This window comes from Hyperoodon ampullatus, assembly GCF_949752795.1.
Source record: "Hyperoodon ampullatus genome assembly, chromosome: 4".
Lineage (NCBI taxonomy): Eukaryota > Metazoa > Chordata > Mammalia > Artiodactyla > Ziphiidae > Hyperoodon > Hyperoodon ampullatus.
Window position 1 is genome coordinate 99,867,438 of NC_136917.1, and position 21,907 is coordinate 99,889,344.

At 36.4% G+C, this 21,907-nt stretch overlaps 1 protein-coding gene across 1 annotated transcript in view; it reads left to right on the forward strand.

Moving 5' to 3' along the window:
* Window positions 1-1,421: 1,421 nt before the first annotated feature.
* Window positions 1,422-21,907, forward strand: part of KIAA0825 — a gene marked incomplete at both ends in the record, with an annotated part of 341,894 nt that continues 321,408 nt past the window's right edge. Inside the window, 2 exons of the mRNA XM_079701596.1 lie at window positions 1,422-1,552; window positions 20,772-20,940. Coding sequence (XP_079557722.1) covers window positions 1,422-1,552; window positions 20,772-20,940 — 300 coding nt within the window. The remainder of the gene's footprint in view (window positions 1,553-20,771; window positions 20,941-21,907) is intronic.

Sequence of the window (21,907 nt, forward strand, 5' to 3'; positions counted from 1 at the left end):
TGTTTTAGTTGAATGTTTTCCTCTTAAAGTAATATCTCTTAGGAAGAATAAAAGCTGTATTCCAAAACAACTTCTTTGAAGTACCAGATAGAAACTATGAGAAATCTTTAGCTGTTTTATTATATGATAATAAATTACCTACATTTATTAATAAATAATTAAGGATGAGTGTGCCTATTAGTGTTGTAGCTTCTGCAAAACTTTTTAGATAATATTTCAAATATTTTGGGTGTATCCAAACTAAAACCACATTTTTCCAAGCCTCTTGTTAATATTTAGTCTATGTATATGTGTTACAATTTAATGTTTAAATTTCTCATTCATTTATACCATCAGTCATCCGATTGCTATTTTATGTCAAAAAATAACGTACCTCTAAATAAAAAAAGTTTACACTCTGCCCCAACTGTATCATTTTTAGTCTATCTCATTGCCCTGCTGTATTTGTTCTCATAGCACTTCTCATCATGTAATCTTTTATAAAATATATCTGGTTATGTGTTTTTAAAATCTACCTTCCCCACTAGATCAAATACACCATGAGGGCAGGGACTTTGACTTGTTGCAGGTATATCCCCAGCTTCTTTAGCAGTGCCTGTTATATATCAAGCATTCAGTGAATACATATGGAATGAATGATTGAAGTTTTGGTAGTGGGAAAATGCTTATCTCTAGAAGGAGTATTGTATTTAAGTTTTAGTCCAATATCACTATTTAGGTTGACAAGGGTGGTAGAAGAACGCAAGGGAAATTTTACCTTCTTCACATATAAAACAGGACTAGGAGATGAGACTAAAAAACTCTGAGGTTCCAATGACTAGGTCAATATGTTGACGAGTGGAGGGAAGTTGCTGAATTCTTTCTTTTTTTTTCTTTTTTTTTTTTTTGCGGTATGTGGGCCTCTCACTGTTGTGGCCTCTCCCGTTGCGGAGCACAGGCTCCAGACGCGCAGGCTCAGCGGCCATGGCTCACGGGCCCAGCCGCTCCGCTGCATGTGGGATCTTCCCGGACCGGGGCACGAACCCGTGTCCCCTGCATCGGCAAGCGGACTCTCAACCACTGCGCCACCAGGGAAGCCCGGAAGTTGCTGAATTCTTGAAGCAACCACTCTTGTTCACACAGGTCCCTGAGGTTTCGCGATTTCCTTTGCAGCTCTTGGTTACAGTGAGAAGCAGCAGGATGCTTAGGTACTCTGACTTTTTTTCAGCTTTCAAACCATAGAGAAGTGTGAAAATTAGGTCACACCTCATGAAATTTAAATAATAAAATAATCTACCTAGATTAATAATACCCTACTTCTTCTACTGCTGTATTTTGCCACTAAATGGGCATTTTTATTTTGGAGTTAATATCACAACTTGAGGTGGGATTTTTTCCTTTCATTTTGGGGAAACTGACATTTTTTATTCTTATTCCTCAGGATGGATTGGGGAGATGAATATTCCCATAATTCTTTTGACCTACACTGTTTGTTAAATTCATTTCCTGGAGACTTGGAGTTTAAGCAGATCTTCAGTGACATTGATGAAAAGATAGAACAAAATGCCATAAGGTAAATATTGCTAATTTTAAAACAAGTTGGTTTCATGTTTCATTTACAGGAACTTTTATCTAGTCTAATTTTAGTGTTTCCTGCTCTTAAGAAAATTTTAGGTTTTAATTATCATTAACTTTCCTGAAAAAAAATTAATTAGACCCTCCCCTCTAGAATATAACATGATTTTCCTTATCTGATTACTACTTTAAATAAGGCTAAAAAATATAGGCATTGCCTTCAAATAGATAAAGTTTGTTGAATTACTCTTGTTGGGAGGAGGAAGTTTTCCTCTACCCTTCTAGGTTCTTTTGAGTAATCTAAGAATTAAATTGACATGAGACAGATTAACAGGAGAAAATCAAACAAAAGTGTAATAACCTGTATGCATGGGAGAGAACCAGGAAAACTGAGTAGCTGGCCAAAATGGGCAAAATCCTCACCTTAAATACCATTCTCAGCTAACGGCAAAACAGGATGTTGAGGGTGGGTAGAGTGTCTTGGGAAGTTACCAGGAAAAGCACAGTAAACAAGGGTAAGGTTGTTATGCAGATTTAAGTCAGTACCGTCTCCACTGATAAGAGTTTCTAGAGATCTTCCTCTGCCTGGTACAGTGAGGGAGACACCCTTACAAATGGAGATTTTCCTTATAAATGTGAATGTTTCTAACAAAAGGGTAGCTCGTGCTTGGTTTTCAGAGTGTTTACCATGTGTGTGTTTCTTAGAAAACAACCAGCTTAAAATAATTTAATATGCCAAAGAGACATATTTTAGGGTGGCAAATTCTGCTCCCCTAAACTGTTCATGATTTCTTAGTTTGCCAGTATTGATGGCCTGCATTTTCACTAATAGGTTTAGAGTTAAATATTCTCATTTGATGGATAAGCACAGAACTTAAAATTTTGGAATTAAGATATTAAAATAAGATCATAGTATAAGGCCATGGATTGCTTGAATTGCTGAAAGCAGAACATTAAATTATTTTTATGTAATGTTTGTCATTTGAAGTCTCCTCACTTACTTAGGAGGCTAGGGAGTCCACCTATGCCAGGTTAGTCTTTATCATCTACTCCAAAATTAGTGTTTCTAAACACTGGGGGAAGCAGGGACAGTTAAGCAGATTTCCATTAATACATATTCTCTGATAGAAAGGAGTTTGTCTTCATATGCATTTCGACCCTAGAGTCAGTTCACTTATTTCAATCCTTTTGGTCAAAGATTCTAATAATTCATCTCATGTTGAAACCGTGTAACTCAGATTGTAACTTGAACTCACGGGCCGGGACTTGAACCCAGCCTAAACCCAAATTGGGACTTGAACCCATGGTGTTTTAATTAGAATCACTCACCTCGTGTCTGGACTTACTGAGGCTCAGGTTCTTTGTGTCTCAGCACAGAAGGAATTCAGCAAGAGGCAAAGTGATAGGCAACAAGTAGATTTATTAATATAGGAAGCTTGTGAGAGATGCAAGCAGACAAGTGAGGGGGCTCTGCCCCAAGGATTAAGCGGGCTACATTTTTATAATCAAAGGAAAGTGGGACAGGGGGAAAAGACCACCTTCTTCCTCATTCTTCCTCATCAGGCTTACATCACTACCTCCTCCTTATCGGGCAGGAGAGTATTTGACCCATGAGGCCAAACTAGGACTGTCACGGCACTTATTCAAATCAGCAGAAGGGTGGTAATATATACTAAAATATGTTGAATCATGTCAGGTTTCCATATAATGAGGGTCTCCTACTTTGGAATGTCACCTTTCCCTTAAATTCCTGTCCTTGGTCCTAAGGATCATTATCTTGTTGAACTCAACCAGCAGAATGCAGGCCTCATTTTTTCTCTTTCACTTAATGACCTGGGGTGTATCTCGTGCTTTTATTTATGACTTTATAGTTAAGCAAGCCTGCTTCGTTCCACAACATTTCGATAGCTTTCTTGAGCGACTGTTAACTTACAGTGATCTCCCAACGTTCCCTAGGTTTCCCTCTCTATCTATAATCCCCTACTGGGACTTCTACAACTACCTATGTAACTATCCTACTCTATCCCTATCAATGTGGGTGACAAATATGCACACCACAGTAAAAATTTCTATTATTGAATGACATATAGTATCTCCTTTTTGAAAATTTAAAATATAGTTATATTGGCTTGTCAAAGGAACTGAACCAAGCAAGTGAAGTTTTCTTGCAATTTTTTCCTCATGTTTAATATGAGAATACAGTTAATTTTTCATCATAACAATGGGCATAAATAACTTAAATTCAAAAGATAACCTATACTCCAATAAAAATTTTAAAAAACAGAAAACAAACAAAAAACCAAAAGGTAGCATATTGTTGCAGAATTATAATTAAAAACAAAATCTTCTCCCATCCCAGAAATCCCCTCCACAAAGGCAAAAGAGAAAGAAAACACTTCTGTTATTCAATAGGAATTAAACCAAACTGTAATAAGCATCCCAGGCGATCTGCTAAGAGATTGCAAAGACAGAAAGGAACCACGCACAGCCCTTTATATAGTCTAGTAGGTACACCCATTACATACATGTTTTCAAGATCGACAATAACTTATAGGAAAAAATGGGGCGTGAGAGGATGGTCATGTCCCAGGTCTCGGGTGAGTCCCAAGTCCCTGGGACAGGCTGTCAAGTGAGGATCCTTGGCTTCACGCAGGAAAGAATTCAGGAGTTAGCCACAGTAAAGTGAAAGCAGGTTTATTTAGAGAGATCCACACTCCATAGACAGAGTGTGGGCCCTCTCAGGAGGCGAGAGCAGCCCCAAAATATGGGGTGGTTAGTTTTTATGGGCTGGGTAGTTTCATAGGCTAATGAGTGGGAGGATTATTACAGGTATTTTGGGGAAGGGGTGGATATTTCCAGGAATTGGGCCACCGCCCACTTTTTGGCCTTTTATGGTTGGCCTCAGAACTGTTACGGTGCCTGTGGGTGTATCATTTAGTGTATGCTAATGTATTACAATGAGTGTATAATGAGGCTCAAGGTCTACTAGAAGTCGAATCTTCTGCCATCTTGGGCCTAGTAGGTTCTAACTGGTTTTTGTGGTATCCTGTTTTTCTTAATGGTTGTATCATTCTTTTAGTGGTTGTGCCCTGCCCCCCCTTTCTTCCTGTCTCATAACTAGCCTTCAAATAGAGGATTTGACAACCCATTTTTTCACACATGGTTCATCCTAACTTTACCATGATTAAAGAACACCTGTGTTAGCTACTTGGCTTCATCCTGAGGAGAAGCAAACTTCTTATATTTTTATGACAAGAAGCAGTGTTGCAAATTGGATCAAGGCACCCACTGAAGTTAGGCTCCTACTCTTCACAGGAACAGGGATATAGGGGGGCTATCTCCTTTGGTGTTTGTATTTTGAAAAGATGATTCCCAGGTTCTTGAGAAAGACAGTCCTGGCTGAGAAAGCTGACAAAAGGTCTATCTAGTCTTCCAAGGGATACATTTTTAAAGAGATGAAAAAGTCCTTACATTTGCAAGTTTCTAAGGTAAATACTTTAAGAAATGGGAAACGAGGGAAACCTTTTCCCTTATTTTCAACAGGGAGAATTAAGCCTCTTATTTTTAATTTGTATCTGCCCTTAATTTATATGTCTATGTGTGTGTGTGTGTCTTTTTAAAAAATAGCATATATATGAGACTTAACCACACTATAGAGAGTGTATATTATAATTTATATTGTACATGTAAATATAAAATTACTATATTAAACTTCAGAGTAATTATGTATTTATTTAATTTATATATATTATATATTTATATATTTCATGAAACAGTTTCTAACCCAAAGGAACTTATAAATGAAAAGAGTGTTAGTTTGAATAGATTAACAAGTCACTTATCTATATTCTAAAGATGGTTATTATTTTTTTCACTGATACTAAAAAAATTTTTTTAATTGAAGTATAGTTGATTTACAATGTGTTAGTTTCAAATGTACAGCAAAGTGATTCAGTTATACATATATAGAGAGAGGTGGTTATATTAAAACAAATTTTAAATATTTTCTAAAAAGTAACCTTCTTTGTTCATAATGACCTTGAGGCGCCATCAAAACAAGTCACTGAGGGACTTCCCTGGCAGTCCAGTGGTTAAGACTCTGTGCTTCCACTGCAGGAGGGATAGGTTCAATCCCTGGTTGGGGAACTAAGATCCCACATGCCGCAAGGCACGGCCAAAAAAAAAAAAAAAAAGATCAAACAAACAAACAAACAAGTCACTGAGCTCTGATGCTTTTGTTATAGACTGCTTCATTTTTATTTGCTAAACCATCTACAGTTAATTTCCTGTCCTACCTGGTCAATAAGAAATCATATTGAGAAGTAAAACAATGATTAAAATACTGTACTTTGCATTCATAAATTGTTATTTAGGTCAAAATTCAGATGTTAGTATTAAAAAGAAAATATGACATGGAATATAAGGATATAATTTTTAAATTAAAAATATTTTATTGCCCATATATTAAAACAAACCTAGAGCAAAACCACCTCAAGTGACCATTGATCTTCACAGGGGATAAAATAAGGGAGAGCTGTATGTGCTGTATGCTACATTTAGAATCAAGTCTATTTTTCATCAAATTCAATTATGTTTTTATTATACTCTAGAGAATAAACATAACAGTATAGGGTGTATATATTTTTAAAAATAAAATACTGAATAATAACCATGTTTTGGAAGAGTGTAAATCATTTCTGCACTCATTTATTGCCTTCTAACAGAATAGCTTTTAGAAAATTGTATGTCATGGCGAATCAGTTATGCCACACTTACATTGCAGTAGTTGAATTACCCTTGGCATTTCTGTATTCTAACAGTTCTATTTATCTCTCAATGGTGTACATTGAATAAGTAATGAACATCTGTATGATATGGCTTTTTCCAATACTTTTAAAGAAAAAAAACATTAGTAATTCATTTTTAAATATGGTATTTTTCCTTACCCTTGAATTTTTAAAGTTGTATTTCTAGCAGTGACCCTGAATTCTAAGTGTGAATTCCTTCCCTCTTCTTAATATCATCAGATTTTATGAGCCACAGGGTCTTTCGCTTCCCAAAGCAGTGATTCACCAGAATGGACTAGAGTGCCCAGAGGTCACTGAACCTTCACCTGCCCTTCAAGAGAGGCTGTCATTCTCTCAGACCATTTTCACTTTTACATTCTCATTTCCATTCAAGTCAGAGCTAGGTGACTCTTAGGTCTGACAGTAGAAATCAGTGATGGTGAATCATTTAATTTTAACACATATCAACATTGGTAGCAGGAGGGTAAATAACCTGCCAAAGAGGAATACTATGAATGTTGTATCCACAGACTCACTTCAGTTAACTAAAAACCACATGTAGCACTGAAATCTTTTTTGAGCTGAATGGAACTTATTATTAGTTTAACACAGTATTGAGGTCTAGAAGTTCTCTTGGGCTTACAATAGGACATGAATGCTTTTTCTCCTCTTAATGTTCAGTTGGATAGCTATAATTGCATCATTAAGAGTTTCTTTTGCCTATCTGTTTCTTAATTATAGACAATCTTTGTGTGTACCCCAGGATGTAAGTTTTGCTGGCACTGTGCAGGATTTCTACTTTTTTTTTTTTTTTTTTTTTTTAATCTAAAGAAAGAACAAGAAGTGCTACCATGGATCATATTGTTTGTCTTGATCCAGGAGAGGTGGTATCCGGGTGGTAGGGAAGGCATTAACTTTATATTGTGACAGAATATTGTATACATGGTTTCTATAAATTTAACCATGCTCTGTGTTTCAAGGTGGCATATTGGACCACTTCCTCTTTCTCATTTTCTGTCACCATTAGCTCCATTCAAATAATGTATGGTGCTCCAACTTCTTTCTCCAGAGTCCTGTATTGTGTGCCCTTGATGCTTTCATTAGACCTCTGCTTTAGGAGGCTGAGATAAGTAGCATAAAATGTGGGATCAGTAGTCCACTAGATGATTGTTAAGAGATTCTTTCAGGTAATGCATACATTTTAAGTGTTTGACAGGTTTTAAAAGTATAACTTGGGCTTCCCTGGTGGCGCAGTGGTTGAGAGTCCGCCTGCCGATGCAGGGGACACGGGTTCGTGCCCTGGTCCAGGAAGATCCCACATGCTGCGGAGCGGCTAGGCCCGTGAGCCACGGCCGCTGAGCCTGCACGTGCGGAGCCTGTGCTCCACAACGGGAGAGGCCACAACAGTGAGAGGCCCACGTACCACACACACACACACACAAAAGTATAACTTTTATTTTTATGTGTGTTAGCTTTATCTACTTTTGGCCAAATAGGCGTAAGACAATAAAGAATTATTGTTTGTGATATTCCTAAGGAATATTATTGTAATTATCTTTTCATGGGAAATAAGGAAAGGGAAGTAAGTGTCTTCCTATTTATAAACTGTTTTAATAACGAAATTATGAATAATATTGTACTAAGAATCTAGACCTGATGAGGAGATTGAGCCAGCAATAGTCAGGCCACTACTCCCCATTGAGGGTCAGAGTTAATGGTCCAGGGGGAAGTAAGCCCCCCACTTCTGAGATACCAACCAGAGGTGCCAGGTAAAGACAGCCCAGCTGTGAGGTCAAGAACAGGGGAGGAAACACTGAAAGGGGACTGAGCCCTGGTAAGGAGATGTGACTGCTGTGGCTGGCTCATCTTTCCTGTAGATGATTGATGCCTCGAGATCTAACCCAACCCTGACAGCTTTCCTTGGAAAAGAGTCTTGTCAAGGATTTAACAGAGTCAACACCTTGTCTTAAAAGGGTCACTAACACCACAGCATTTGCTAATCACAATCTTTATTCTAGAATCATGACTAAGAATACCTTTTTATGGAACTTGGGATGGAGCTGAGTTGGGGGCCTGCAAAATGGTATTCTTATTTCCTTTATTTCTGCTTTAAAGACCACCTGTTCTTCATTATATTCTCATTACCTAAAACAGCCCTGGCAGAAAGTAGGCTAGAGGATGATCAATAAGTGTGTATGTTAGACATCTATTGTGTTTGCTTTAGCTTCAGCTAGTATGAAGTTAGATGAGTAGAATGTGATAGTTTTCTTTTCCATTAAGTATTTTACATTATAAAAGTAATACATACTCAGGAAAAATTTCAGACGGTAGAGAAAGGCAGATATAAGGAAACGTTGAGTATGGAAGGGCAGAGATGAGGAAGTTTTCTTACTCTTATGACTCTCCTAGTCTTGGTCTTCAGAGGTACCCTATATTAGTGAATTACTGTATAACTATCCAGAAATGTTCTCTACATATAGATGTGTGCACCCAAGAATATATTCCCCTTTTTACACAAATGGGAATTTGTGTATATGCTGCAATTAGATTTTTTTAACTTAATGTATTTTTAAAATCTCTCCATAGAACCAGCCAATTCCCTCTTGATGAGCATCTACGTTATTTGCAGTCTTTCTGCTATTACTGCACACACACATGCATATGTGTGTCCTTCCTTCCTTAGGAAAGTTTATGTGATGGTTTCTTAGAAGTTGTACAATTAGCTGTTATAAAATTGTTCCACAGAAGTGCTGCAGCTGCCTTCTCTCCTATCGGCAGTATATGAAACTGTATGCTGTATGTCCTGCCTCCTCACAATGTGACCATATGTACTATTAAAACCCTCAGTTTGTAACTTGCAGTCAAATCTGTTGTCTGGCTTAGTGACTGAATTTATCGGGGCAATGGAAATAAAGATGTAAATCAGATGTGTTCCCAGATCTCTTCTGATTTTCATTATTATGTATGTTCTCCCTCTCCCTTTTTCTATCTCTTTCTCAGGAAGAGAATCAAGGGAATCATCACAGAGTAAATGCTGATGCAGATTCCCTGCATTTCTCCTGATTTCAACTTGTGTGGTTTCATTGGGATAAGCCACATTCTGACTTTAGTAGCTGTGCTGAATATGGAAGCTAGGCAAGCCTCCATAGATAAAAAAGAAAGCACATTAACTTACTCTTGCTTGTCATGGGTATTAAACTGCCATGTCCTAATACCCCTATAGAACATTTCGGGGAAATGTTCTTTATGTTGTTAACACAGCCCTGTGCCACTTCCATGGAGCTCCCATCATCACTATAGTCTAGGGAAAGGGATCCAAAGTCAGATGTAAATTTAAGAATGAAAACTGTGCCTTGGGATATGATGCCAGGCTCACTACAGTACTGCCAGGACTACCCGTCATTGACTGGAAGTTGGGGAGTATTTCACAATTAGTTGACTCTTTGGGGAATGCTTCAGATTTTTAAGACTGGCACAGCCCTACGCAGGGTCTAAACTTTCCTGAAGCAATCTGGACCATTCTAGAGCCTCTGTAAACTTTTGTGGTAAGGATTGGTGATATAAAGCAACAAATAATGGAGGGTCCTAACTCTAAGCTTTCCTTTCATACTGTCTTCCTCAGAGAATCACTCCAAACAAAAGGAAGGTTGACAATAGATGGGAATCTTGGGAAGCTATTTCTGTAGTCCAGATGAGAGATGATAAGATCCTGAGCCCTGTCTTTCACAGTAGGAATGGAAAGGGGAAGATTCATTTGAGAAAGACTTAATGAGAGTGTTGTTAACAGGATTTGGGGACAAGGATGTTTTTTCCTGAAAGTGTAGTTAAAACTTTTTGAAATGACCAAAACGTCTCTGAAATCGAAAATAGTTCAGCAAAAATATCTAATTTCTTACTACACTTTCATTAAAGTAGTTGTTTTATAAATCCTTTTCTCAGCCTTTTAAAAAATATTATCTAGAAATATCTTTGTCTCAGGAAAATAAGTTTTTGTTTCATGGCTGACTTACGTTTTAATTACATACTAGTTTTTATACATCAGCCCTCTTCCCTAATAATTACTGTTAATTCCAAGGAATTTTAATAATCTCTTTAGATGAGCTAGACTTATCTAAAAACAGAAAAACTCTTATTTACCTCACAACTATTTCTTGGTGTTTTTAAACATATGATAGAATTGAAAAAGCCTTTTCCTTAGACTGAATTTATGTTGATGAAAAGTATAAACAAGAGCACCAAAAATGTAAAAACTTTAAAAAATTTTTTTAATGTTTACATTTCCCATACTGTAGAAATAGTCTTTAATCTCTGCCATTTTTGACACCTCTACCTTGATCTTAAAGAAACAAGAATAAAAAATCTAACCTTCTATGAAAGCAAACCTATATGTTCTCTACAACATTTACATGAAAGAAGTTCTAATAATTTTTACCGGTAGAACATACATTTTTTTCTCTTTGAACTTTTCTGTGAATGAATAATAAAGACTACGTGTTTTCTATCTTGACAGAGTTTTTACAGTCAGCTTAAGTGCCAAGATTTTATTTCATAATTATTCTCTTTTTCTCAGTTCCTCTTCCTGTCCTCAACTACACCAGCCCAATATTAATCATCTCTTGTGCTGTTGTTGTTTAGTGCTGTCTGTTTAGTTATAGGACATCTCTGTCCTTTTGGAGTAAGATAGTGCATATATACATACACACATACATATATGCATAAATGTAGTTGTGACCAAAAAAATAAATTCATATTTTTTATCAACCAGATAAATACATTGATCATTTTAAAGTGACATGGCAGTGAGATCAGATGATCAACAGTGAATTCTCAGGGGTCAGGGATCAGGGACTTGTAAGCACAATGATTTCATTAATTTTCTTAAAGCATCAATATCCTTGCATATAATCTCCTTTTCTACAGGGAGAAGCCTTTTCTACACCTCCCAGAGGCACATTGAGTGGCTCCCTCCTGATGTACTCTATTGTAGTCACTTAGCACATGATACACACATCTCTTATCAAGTCTTACTGTAATGTAGTTATCCATTTACAGGCTTATCTCTCTCACTAGAAAGAATTCCTTTAGGGATGGGACCATGTCTTATTCATGTTTAGGCCCTTAGCATATATCACAGTGCCTACTACATATTCAGTATTCAGTTAATGTTTATCAAATATGCCTTCATTCAATAAGTAATTTTCACACTCAAAGAACCTAGGATTGAATGTTGAATGAGAAAATTACCACAGATATCCTTTTAAAAAGCATACTGCATGTTGCATCTTAAAAATGGTTTATAAATTGATTTACACACAGCCTCTTGGTAATGCATCCACTTGCACACACCATTAACTTGGATAATTCGGTCATTATAATTAAAGCACGTTGGGGTTCAAATTTATTAAGAAGTGTTGAGACATATGAAAAGGCATAAAGAGTACTATGATAAACATTCATGTGCCCACCATCCAGTTTAAGGAATAAAACATTACCACTAGTGCTGAAACTCACTATGTGCATCTCCCCAGTCTCATCCCACTTCCATCCCCACCCTGCATTTGGTGATGTTGCTCATTCCAGCACATTTCTTTTTTTTTTTCAAATGTATGTATGTAAGTACGTATTTATTATTAAAGTATAGTTGATTTAAAATACTGCATTAGAGTAGAGGAACAAAGATGGCAGAGTAGAAGGACGTGCTCTCACTCCCTCTTGTGACAACACCAGAATCACAACTAGCTGCTGGACAATCATCGAGAGGAAGACACTGGAACTCACCAAAAAAGATACCCCACATCCAAAGACAAAGGAGAAGCCACAATGAGATGGTAGGAGGGGCACAATCACAGTAAAATCAAATCCCATAACTGCTGGGTGGGTGACTCACAGACTGGAGAACACTTATACCACAGAAGTCCACCCACTGGAGTGAAGGTTCTGAGCGCCACATCAGGCTTCCCAACCTGGGGGTCTGGCAATGGGAGGAGGAATTCCTAGAGAATCAGACTTTGAAGGCTAGTGGGATTTGATTGCAGGACTTCGACAGGATTGGGGGAAACAAAAACTCCACTCTTGGAGGGCACACACAAAGTAGTGTGCACATAGGGACCCAGGGGAAGGAGCAGTGACCCCGGGGGAGACTGAAACAGACCTACCTGCTAGCATTGGAGGGCCTCCTGCAGAGGCGGGGGGTGGCTGTGGTTCACCATGGGGACAAGGACACAGGCAGCAGAAGTTCTGGGAAGTACTCCTTAGCATGAGCCCTCCCAGAGTCTGTCATTAGCCCCACCAAAGAGCCAAGGTAGGCTTCAGTGTTGGGTTGCCTCAGGCCAAACAACCAACAGGGAGGGAACCCAGCATCACCCATTAACAGTCAAGTGGATTAAAGTTTTACTGAGCTCTCCCCACCAGAGCAACAGCCAGCTCTACCCATCACCAGTCCCTCCCATCAGGAAACTTACACAAGCCTCTTAGATAGCCTCATCCACCAGAGGGCAGACAGCAGAAGGAAGAAGAACTACAATCCTGCAGCCTGTGGAACAAAAACCACATTCACAGAAAGATACACAAGATAAAAAGGCAGAGGGCTATGTACCAGATGAAGGAACAAGATAAAACCCCAGAAAAACAACTAAATGAAGTGGAGATAGGCAACCTTCCAGAAAAAGAATTCAGAATAACGATAGTGAAGATGATCCAGTTCCTCGGAAAAAGAATGGAGGCAAAGGTTGAGAAGATGCAAGACATGTTTAACAAAGACCTAGAAGAATTAAAGAACAAACAAACAGGGATGAACAATACAATAACTGAAATGAAAACTACACTAGAAGGAATCAATAGCAGAGTAACTGAGGGAGAAGAACGGATAAGTAACCTGGAAGACAGAATGATGGAATTCACTGCTGCGGAACAGACTAAAGAAAAAAGAATGAAAAGAAATGAAGATAGCCTAAGAGACCTCTGGGATGACATTAAATGCAAAAACATTCACATTATAGGGGTCCCAGAAGGAGAAGAGAGAGAGAAAGGACGAGAAAATATTTGAAGAGATTATAGTCGAAAACTTCCCTAACGTGGGAAAGGAAATAGCCACCCAAGTCCAGGAAGCGCAGCGATTCCCATACAGGATAAACCCAAGGAGAAACACACTGAGACACATAGTAATCAAATTGGCAAAAATTAAAGACAAAGAAAAATTATTGAAAGCAGCAAGGGAAAAATGACAAATAACATACAAGGGAACTCCCATAAGGTTAACAGCTGATTTCTCAGCAGAAACTCTACAAGCCAGAAGGGAGTGGCATGATATACTTAAAGTGATGAAAGTGAAGAACCTAGATTACTCTACAACCAAGATTACTCTACCCAGCAAGGATCTCATTCAGATTTGATGGAGAAATCAAAAGCTTTACAGACAAGCAAAAGCTAAGAGAATTCAGCACCTCCAAACCAGCTCTGCAGCAAATGCTAAAGGAACTTCTCTAAGTGGGAAACACAAGAGAAGAAAAGGACCTACAAACACAAACCCAAAACAATTAAGAAAATGGTCATAGGAACATACATATCGATAATTACCTTAAACGTGAATGGATTAAATGCTCTAACCAAAAGACATAGACTGGCTGAATGGATACAAAAACAAGACCCATATATATGCTGTCTACAAGAGACCCACTTCAGACCTAGGGACACATACAGACTCCAAGTGAGGGGATGGAAAAAGATATTCCATGCAAATGGAAATCAAAAGAAAGCTGAAGTAGCAATACTCATATCAGATAAAATAGACTTTAAAATAAAGAATGTTACAAAAGACAAGGAAAGACACTACATAATGATCAAGGGATCAATCCAAAAAGAAGATAGAACAATTATAAATATATATGCACCCAACATAGGAGCACTTCCAATACATAAGGCAACTGCTAACAGCTATAAAAGAGGAAATCCACAGTAACACAGTAATAGTGGGGGACTTTAACACCTCACTTACACCAATGGACAGATCATGCAAAATGAAAATAAATAAGGAAACACAAGCTTTAAATGACACAATAGACCAGATAGATTTAATTGATAATTATAAGACATTCCATCCAAAAAAAGCAGATTACACTTTCTTCTCAAGTGCACACGGAACATTCTCCAGGATAGATCACATCTTGGGTCACAAATCAAGCCTCAGTAAAGTTAAGAAAATTGAAATCATATCAAGCATCTTTTCTGACCACAACGCTATTAGATTAGAAATGAATTACAGGGGAAAAAAACCATAAAAATCACAAACACATGGAGGCTAAATTATACGTTACTAAATAACCAAGAGATCACTGAAGAAATCAAAGAGGAAATCAGAAAATACCTAGAGACAAATGACAATGAAAACACAACGATCCAAAACCTATGGGATGCAGCAAAAGCAGTTCTAAGAGGGAATCTTATAGTTATACAAGCCTACCTCAAGAAACAAGAAAAATCTCAAATAAATAATCTAACCTTACACCTAAAGGAACTAGAGAAAGAAGAACAAACAAAAGTTAGCAGAAGGAAAGAAATCATAAAGATCAGAGCAGAAATAAATGAAATAGAAACAAAGAAAACAATAGCAAAGATCAATAAAACTAAAAGCTGGTTCTTTGAGAAGATAAACAAAATTGATAAAACATTAGCCAGACTCATCAAGAAAAAGAGGGAGATGACTCAAATCAATAAAATTAGAAATGAAAAAGGAGAAGTTACAACAGACACCACAGAAATACAAAGCATCCTAAGAGACTACTACAAGCAACTCTATGCCAATAGAATGGACAACCTGGAAGAAATGGACAAATTCTTAGAAAGGTATAACCTTCCAAGACTGAACCAGGAAGAAATAGAAAATATGAACAGACCAATCACAAGCACTGAAATTGAGACTGTGATTAAAAATCTTCCAACAAACAAAAGTCCAGGACCAGATGGCTTCACAGGTGAATTCTATCAAACATTTAGAGAAGAGCTAACACCATCCTTCTCAAACTCTTCCAAAAAATTGCAGAGGAAGGAACACTCCCAAACTCATTCTATGAGGCCACCATCACCCCGATACCAAAACCAGACAAAGATACTACAAAAAAAGAAAATTACAGACCAATATCACTGATGAATATAGATGCAAAAATCCTCAACAAAATACTAGCAAACAGAATCCAAAAACACATTAAAAGGATCATACACCATGATCAAGTGGGTTTTATCCCAGGATGCAAGGATTCTTCGGTATACGCAAATCAACCAGTGTGATACACCATGTTAACAAATTGAAGAATAAAAACCATATGATCATCTCAATAGATGCAGAACAAGCTTTTGACAAAATTCAACACCCATTTATGATAAAAACTCCCCAGAAAGTGGGCATAGAGGGAACCTACCTCAACCTAATAAAGGCCATATACAACAAACCCACAGGAAACATCATTCTCAATGGTGAAAAACTGAAAGCATTTCCTCTAAGATCAGGAAAAAGACAAGGATGTCCATTCTCACCACTGTTATTCAACATAGTTTTGGAAGTCCTAGCCACGGCAATCAGAGAAGAAAAAGAAATAAAAGGAATACAAATTGGAAAAGAAGAAGTAAAACTGTCACTGTTTGCAGATGACATGATACTATACATAGAGAATCCTAAAAATGTCACCAGAAAATGACTATAGCTAATCAATGAATTTGGTAAAGTTGCAGGATACAGAATAATGTACAGAAATCTTTTGCATTCCTATACACTAATGATGAAAAATCTGAAAGAGGAATTAAGGAAACACTCCCATTTACCATTGCAAGAAAAAGAATAAAATACCTAGGAATAAACCTACTTAGGGAGACAAAAGATCTGTATGCAGAAAACTATAAGACACTGATGAAAGAAATTAAAGATGATACAAAGAGATGGAGAGATATACCATGTTCTTGGATGGGAAGAATCAATATTGTGAAAATGACTCTACTACCCAAAGCAATCTACAGATTCAATGCAATCCCTATCAAACTACCACTGGCATTTTTTTCAGAACTAGAACAAAAAGTCTTAAAATTTGTATGGAGACAAAGAAGACCCCGACTACCCAAAGCAGTCTTGAGGGAAAAAAATGGAACTGGAGGAATCAGACTCCCTGACATCAGACTATACTTCAAAGCTACAGTAATCAAGACAATATGGTACTGGCACAAAAACAGAAACATAGATCAATGGAACAAGATAGAAAGCCCAGAGATAAACCCACGCACGTATGGTCAACTAATCTATGAGAAAGGAGGTAAGGATATACAATGGAGAAAAGACAGTCTCTTCAATAAGTGGTGCTGGGAAAACTGGACAGCTACATGTAAAAGAATAAAATGAAAACACTCCCTAACACCATACACAAAAATAAACTCAAAATGGATTAAAGACCTAAATGTAAATCCGGACACTATAAAACTCTTAGAGGAAAGCATAGGAAGAACAGTCTTTGACATAAATCACAGCAAGATCTTTTTTGATCCACCTTCTTGAGTAATGGAAATAAAAACAAAAATAAACAAATGGGACCTAATGAAACTTCAAAGCTTTTGCACAGCAAAGGAAACCATAAACAAGACGAAAAGACAACCCTCAGAATGGGAGAAAATATTTGCAAACGAATCAACAGACAAAGGATTAATCTCCAAAATATATAAACAGCTCATTCAGCTTAATATTAAAGAAACATACAATCCAATCCAAAAATGGACCGAAGACCTAAATAGACATTTCTCCAAAGAAGACATACAGATGGCCAAGAAGCACATGAAAAGCTGCTCAACATCACTATTTATTAGAGAAATGCAAATCAAAACTACAATGAGGTATCACCTCACACCAGTTAGAATGGGCATCATCAGAAAATCTACAAATAACAAATGCTGGAGAGGGTGTGGAGAAAAGGGAACCCTCTTGCACTGTTTGTGGGAATGTAAATTTTATCAGCCACTATGGAGAACAGTATGGAGGTCACTTAAAAAACTAAAAATAGAATTACCATATGATCCAGCAATCCCACTACGGGGCATATACCCAGAGAAAACCATAATTCAAAAAGACACATGCACCCCAATGTTCATTGCAGCACTATTTACAGTAGCCAGGACATGGAAGCAACCTAAATGCCCATCGACAGACGAATGGATAAAGAAGATGTGGTACATATATACAATGGAATATTACTCAGCCATTAAAAGGAACAAAATTGGGTCATTTGTAGAGATGTGGATGGATCTAGAGACTGTCATACAGAGCGAAGTAAGTCAGAAAGAGAAAAACAAATATCGTATATTAACACACGTATGTGGAACCTAGAAAAATTGTACAGATGAAGTGGTTTGCAGGGCAGAAGTTGAGACACAGATGTAGAGAACAGACGTATGGACACCAAGGGGGGAAATCCGCGGGAGGGGTGGGGATGGTGGTGTGCTGAATTGGGCGATTGGTATTGACATGTATACACTGATGTGTATAAAATTGATGACTAATAAGAACCTGCAGTATAAAAAAATAAATAAAATTAAATTAAAAAATTAAAATAAAATAAAATACTGTATTAGTTTCAGGTGTACATCACAGTGATTCAGCATTTTTATAGATTGTACTCCTTTTCCAGCACATTTCTTTACACTTTTACTACATATTTTTATAATCCTGAACAACATGTAGGATCATATGGTATGTTTTCAAACTACTGTATGGTTTGTATTCATTTATACCTTTTTCCCTCTCAACATTACATTTTTTAGATTCATCTATGTTGATAACTGTATTTCTAGTTTATTTTCATGACTATTTCACTGAGTGAATATAACTATTCTCCTATTGATGGACATTTAGGCTATTTTCAATGGTTTTAATATTACAAATAAAGTTAAGAATATGCTTTTAGAAAGTCCTTGCTAAGCCAACTAATTTTGTAAATTTGGGGATTTAAACTGTTTAGGGCAGAGATTCTATATCTACATTAGACTTTTGCCATTTTTGGTTAATAAATGTGCTAACTGGATTTCTATTTGCTGAATTACCTTGGTTATGTTTTCATGACTGACCTTGTTTCTAAAGAAAATTAGAAGCAACTTACAGTAAAACAAAAAACACTTAAACCAGAATAAAGAGAAGTATCATGTTATTTCTGAAAAGCTAGATCAAGATCTTGCATCATTTAAGTTTGAGGATATATATAGACCTCCTCCCACCCAAGATCACCATCTCCATCAGCAATGTTACTACACATATGTGAAAATAATGTTACCTTTTAGATGTTGAAAATTATTTTTTAAATTAATTTTGACTTCAGTTAAAGAAGATAAATTGCCAAACTGATATTCATCTTAAATTTTGAAAATATTCATTTTGAATATAATCAGGGGATAAATCTCTAGACTTCAGACTTTTAAAGTAAGATGTATAGACAGTGGTGAATGGCAGAATGACAAGATATTTAGCCACATAAAAACAAAATCAGGTACAGGTGAATTCTGTCATTTTAAAACTTGTGACAAAATGATTTTAAAAGCCATTTCAACTGTCTTAGTTTGTATCAACGAGGGAGGTCCTCTGAAATGCAACTGCTCAATCCCTTTATCAGTGTTTGGACCAATTACTAGAATATCTCGCTCTCTGAAGGCTTTACTCTATTTATAAGTTGTAGTTATTGGCCTCTACCCAGATTCACATGTTAGAGATTAGCCTAAAAGCTGAGTCTTGATTGAAATAGATTTAGGTAGACTAACGGCTGAGCCTTTCCAATTCACATTGCTGTAATCTATTAGGTTTGACTGAGTGAGACACAGGAGGATGCTATAATAAAAACCTTTGATAACCAGTCCCTAGAGTCAAGGTATGTGCTTTGGGCATCATGTTTCTCAGTCCATAGAAGTGCTTACGTAAATTAAGAAAATATATGCCAATCTTGTGTCAGGCTTAGAACTGGTATTCCTGAGTAAGACTGTCTCATCAGGAAACTGAGTGGCCTGTGGCCTAAGGAGGTATTGTTTTTCTTGCAAGTTCTTTGTTTTCATGAAAAGGCTCTTTGATTCTCAGAATGTATTTGTTTCAAGGTAATTTAGTTTGAATTCGCTCATGCTCAGAAGTCTCCTGAAAATTTTTCCTTAAAGTTTTACAGTGTATGTTTTATATGCAACCAATACCTTATACGAATTTCGAAGAAGAGAATTTCATATGACATCAATTTTAATCATCAGAGCTTGGTTTCCAAAGCCTCCGTGTTTCTATCACATGGAATCGATAATTAATAGCAATGATATTTTCAAAACAGTAGTAACCTTTTTAGTAACAGATGTTTCTTAATACTATTAAGAGGCAAATGCATAACTTGTCAGTTTGGGGTGAAGAGATTCAGCTTCAAAATAATTTTCCTGTTTATAAGCTTTCTTGCAGTTTAGATATGCTGCCATCAGGTGGTAGTAATATGTCATATCCATGTGGCTCCACAGATGACATTATGCTTAAGGTCACCAGTTTACTCCACAAAGATTTATGATAATTAATGCACAGATTTTTAAATGAAAATTAAAATAAAATAGTGCATCTTTTTAGTTTCAGAGCTAAGGATACTTTTAACGGAATTTTTTAAACATATATATATTGGAGGATGCAGTTGGGCATGTTTTCTCTGTTTATTTATTTATTTGTAAATGAAGAATTTCATCTTACACCTTCAAAAAATTTAGAAAATATAGAAAAGTAAAATTAAAAACACCAAATTTCATCACCCAGGGATAATTGCTATTAACCTTTTGTTTCATTTCCTTCCAGTCTTTTTTTTTAACATGCCATCTTTAGCATGTTTTGGGGGTTTTTTTTTTGGAGTAGAGTTTGATGGCAGGAAAAGGTACTTAGCTGTAGTAACAGTGTATATATAGCATGTATGTTTTACAACTTTTAAACTTATAAGTTTTTTGTACCTTTTGTGATTTCTTAATATTGCACTGATTGAGGTTTTCCATAATTTATGTAGTCATTCACATATTAGTATATAGTGTATGTTTCTGATTTCGGTCATCAAGAATATTTTATCTCTGTCTTCCGTCCACTGCTTGCTTATCAAGAGGATCATTATTTCATTGCATCTATACTTGATTTTTGATTTAACACAAAAGAACTTCTAATTCATCTTTGAGTAGCTAGATATGTTTCCTCTATTGCATTTGAATTGAAATGGCCAGAAAATTTGAGCTTTCAGTTTTCAATTATGAATGAAAATATATAGTTTCTTTGTTACTATTTTCATATATGAATGTTTTATAATTTTGTAAATTGTATGCCACCGGGTACTGCATATAAACATTTCAGGATCTGTGATATTATGAGACAGAACCATTACCTACTTCCCACTAAAATAATTTTTCTTTTCTTTTTTATAGCATAGAACACTGCATTAAAGAAATACAGTCTGAAGTTAACAAACAATGTCCAGATGTGCAGCTACAAACAACAACTGATTGTTTTGAATGGCTAAATAATTATAATTATAATTCATCCAAGTCACCATCCATTCCCCATGGAGATATGATAAAATTTCTCAAAGCACTGGTAAAAAAAAAAAAATAGAATCTTTGTTTTAACAGTGGAGTGGGGGGGGGTGAACATGGAATACATTTCATTCAATTTCTGTACGTAAATATTTATTCCATTGACCATATTAGCCCACCATATCTAGGGGTTAGGGTTTGTGTTTTGTTTCTATATCCTTAGTGGAATCCAGTGAGCTATGTGTTTTTATTTTTCACTATGATTTTTATAATAAAATGAGGTTTTGCATAAATGGGCATTAAACATTATAATTCCTGAGGGATTTGTGGTGTGATGTATACCATATCAACACCACAAAATGTACTGAAATGTACCACGATTGTCTATCAGAAAAGTTGGTATCTATTACATTTTGTGTCCCTTCACAACTACTCATTTTCTTGTGCTCATTACTAAGCACAATAAGATCATCATCAGTTGTATCTATTAAGTAGCCTTGTCCATTATTCCCTTCATCCCCAACCTGCAGGCATATCCAGTTCTTTTCAATCAAGGCAGCAATTTATAGGACACTGTTAATTGATGGAGAATTATTACATTGGTCATTCTTGGATACTGACCACCCTCTATGTTAGAGAGGTTTTTGTAGCCTTCAATAAGAAATACTTATGTTATTACACCTGTATCTACAAGGGTAGCTAGCTTCCAAAAACTAGAGAAACAGCACAATTGTTAGAAAACAGGATTTCTGTAGCTACGGTTTTAATTTAATTTAGGGAAAAAAGGCACTTTTTGTGTAAACATCAAACATTGACTAAGGCAGATGTGGAAAATATCTTGAGGTTGTAGATGGCTTAGGATGACAGAATCAGATGAAAAATTTTTTGGCTATTGTTATTATTGCAGGTGTCTCTTTAATGTTTACAAAGTAATAAAAGAAAGAGAAAGGAAGATTATGTGCCCTGAAGGCTTATTCTTTTAAAAATCCTCTCACCCATTATCTCTTGAAGGTGGAGCCTTGAAGAAT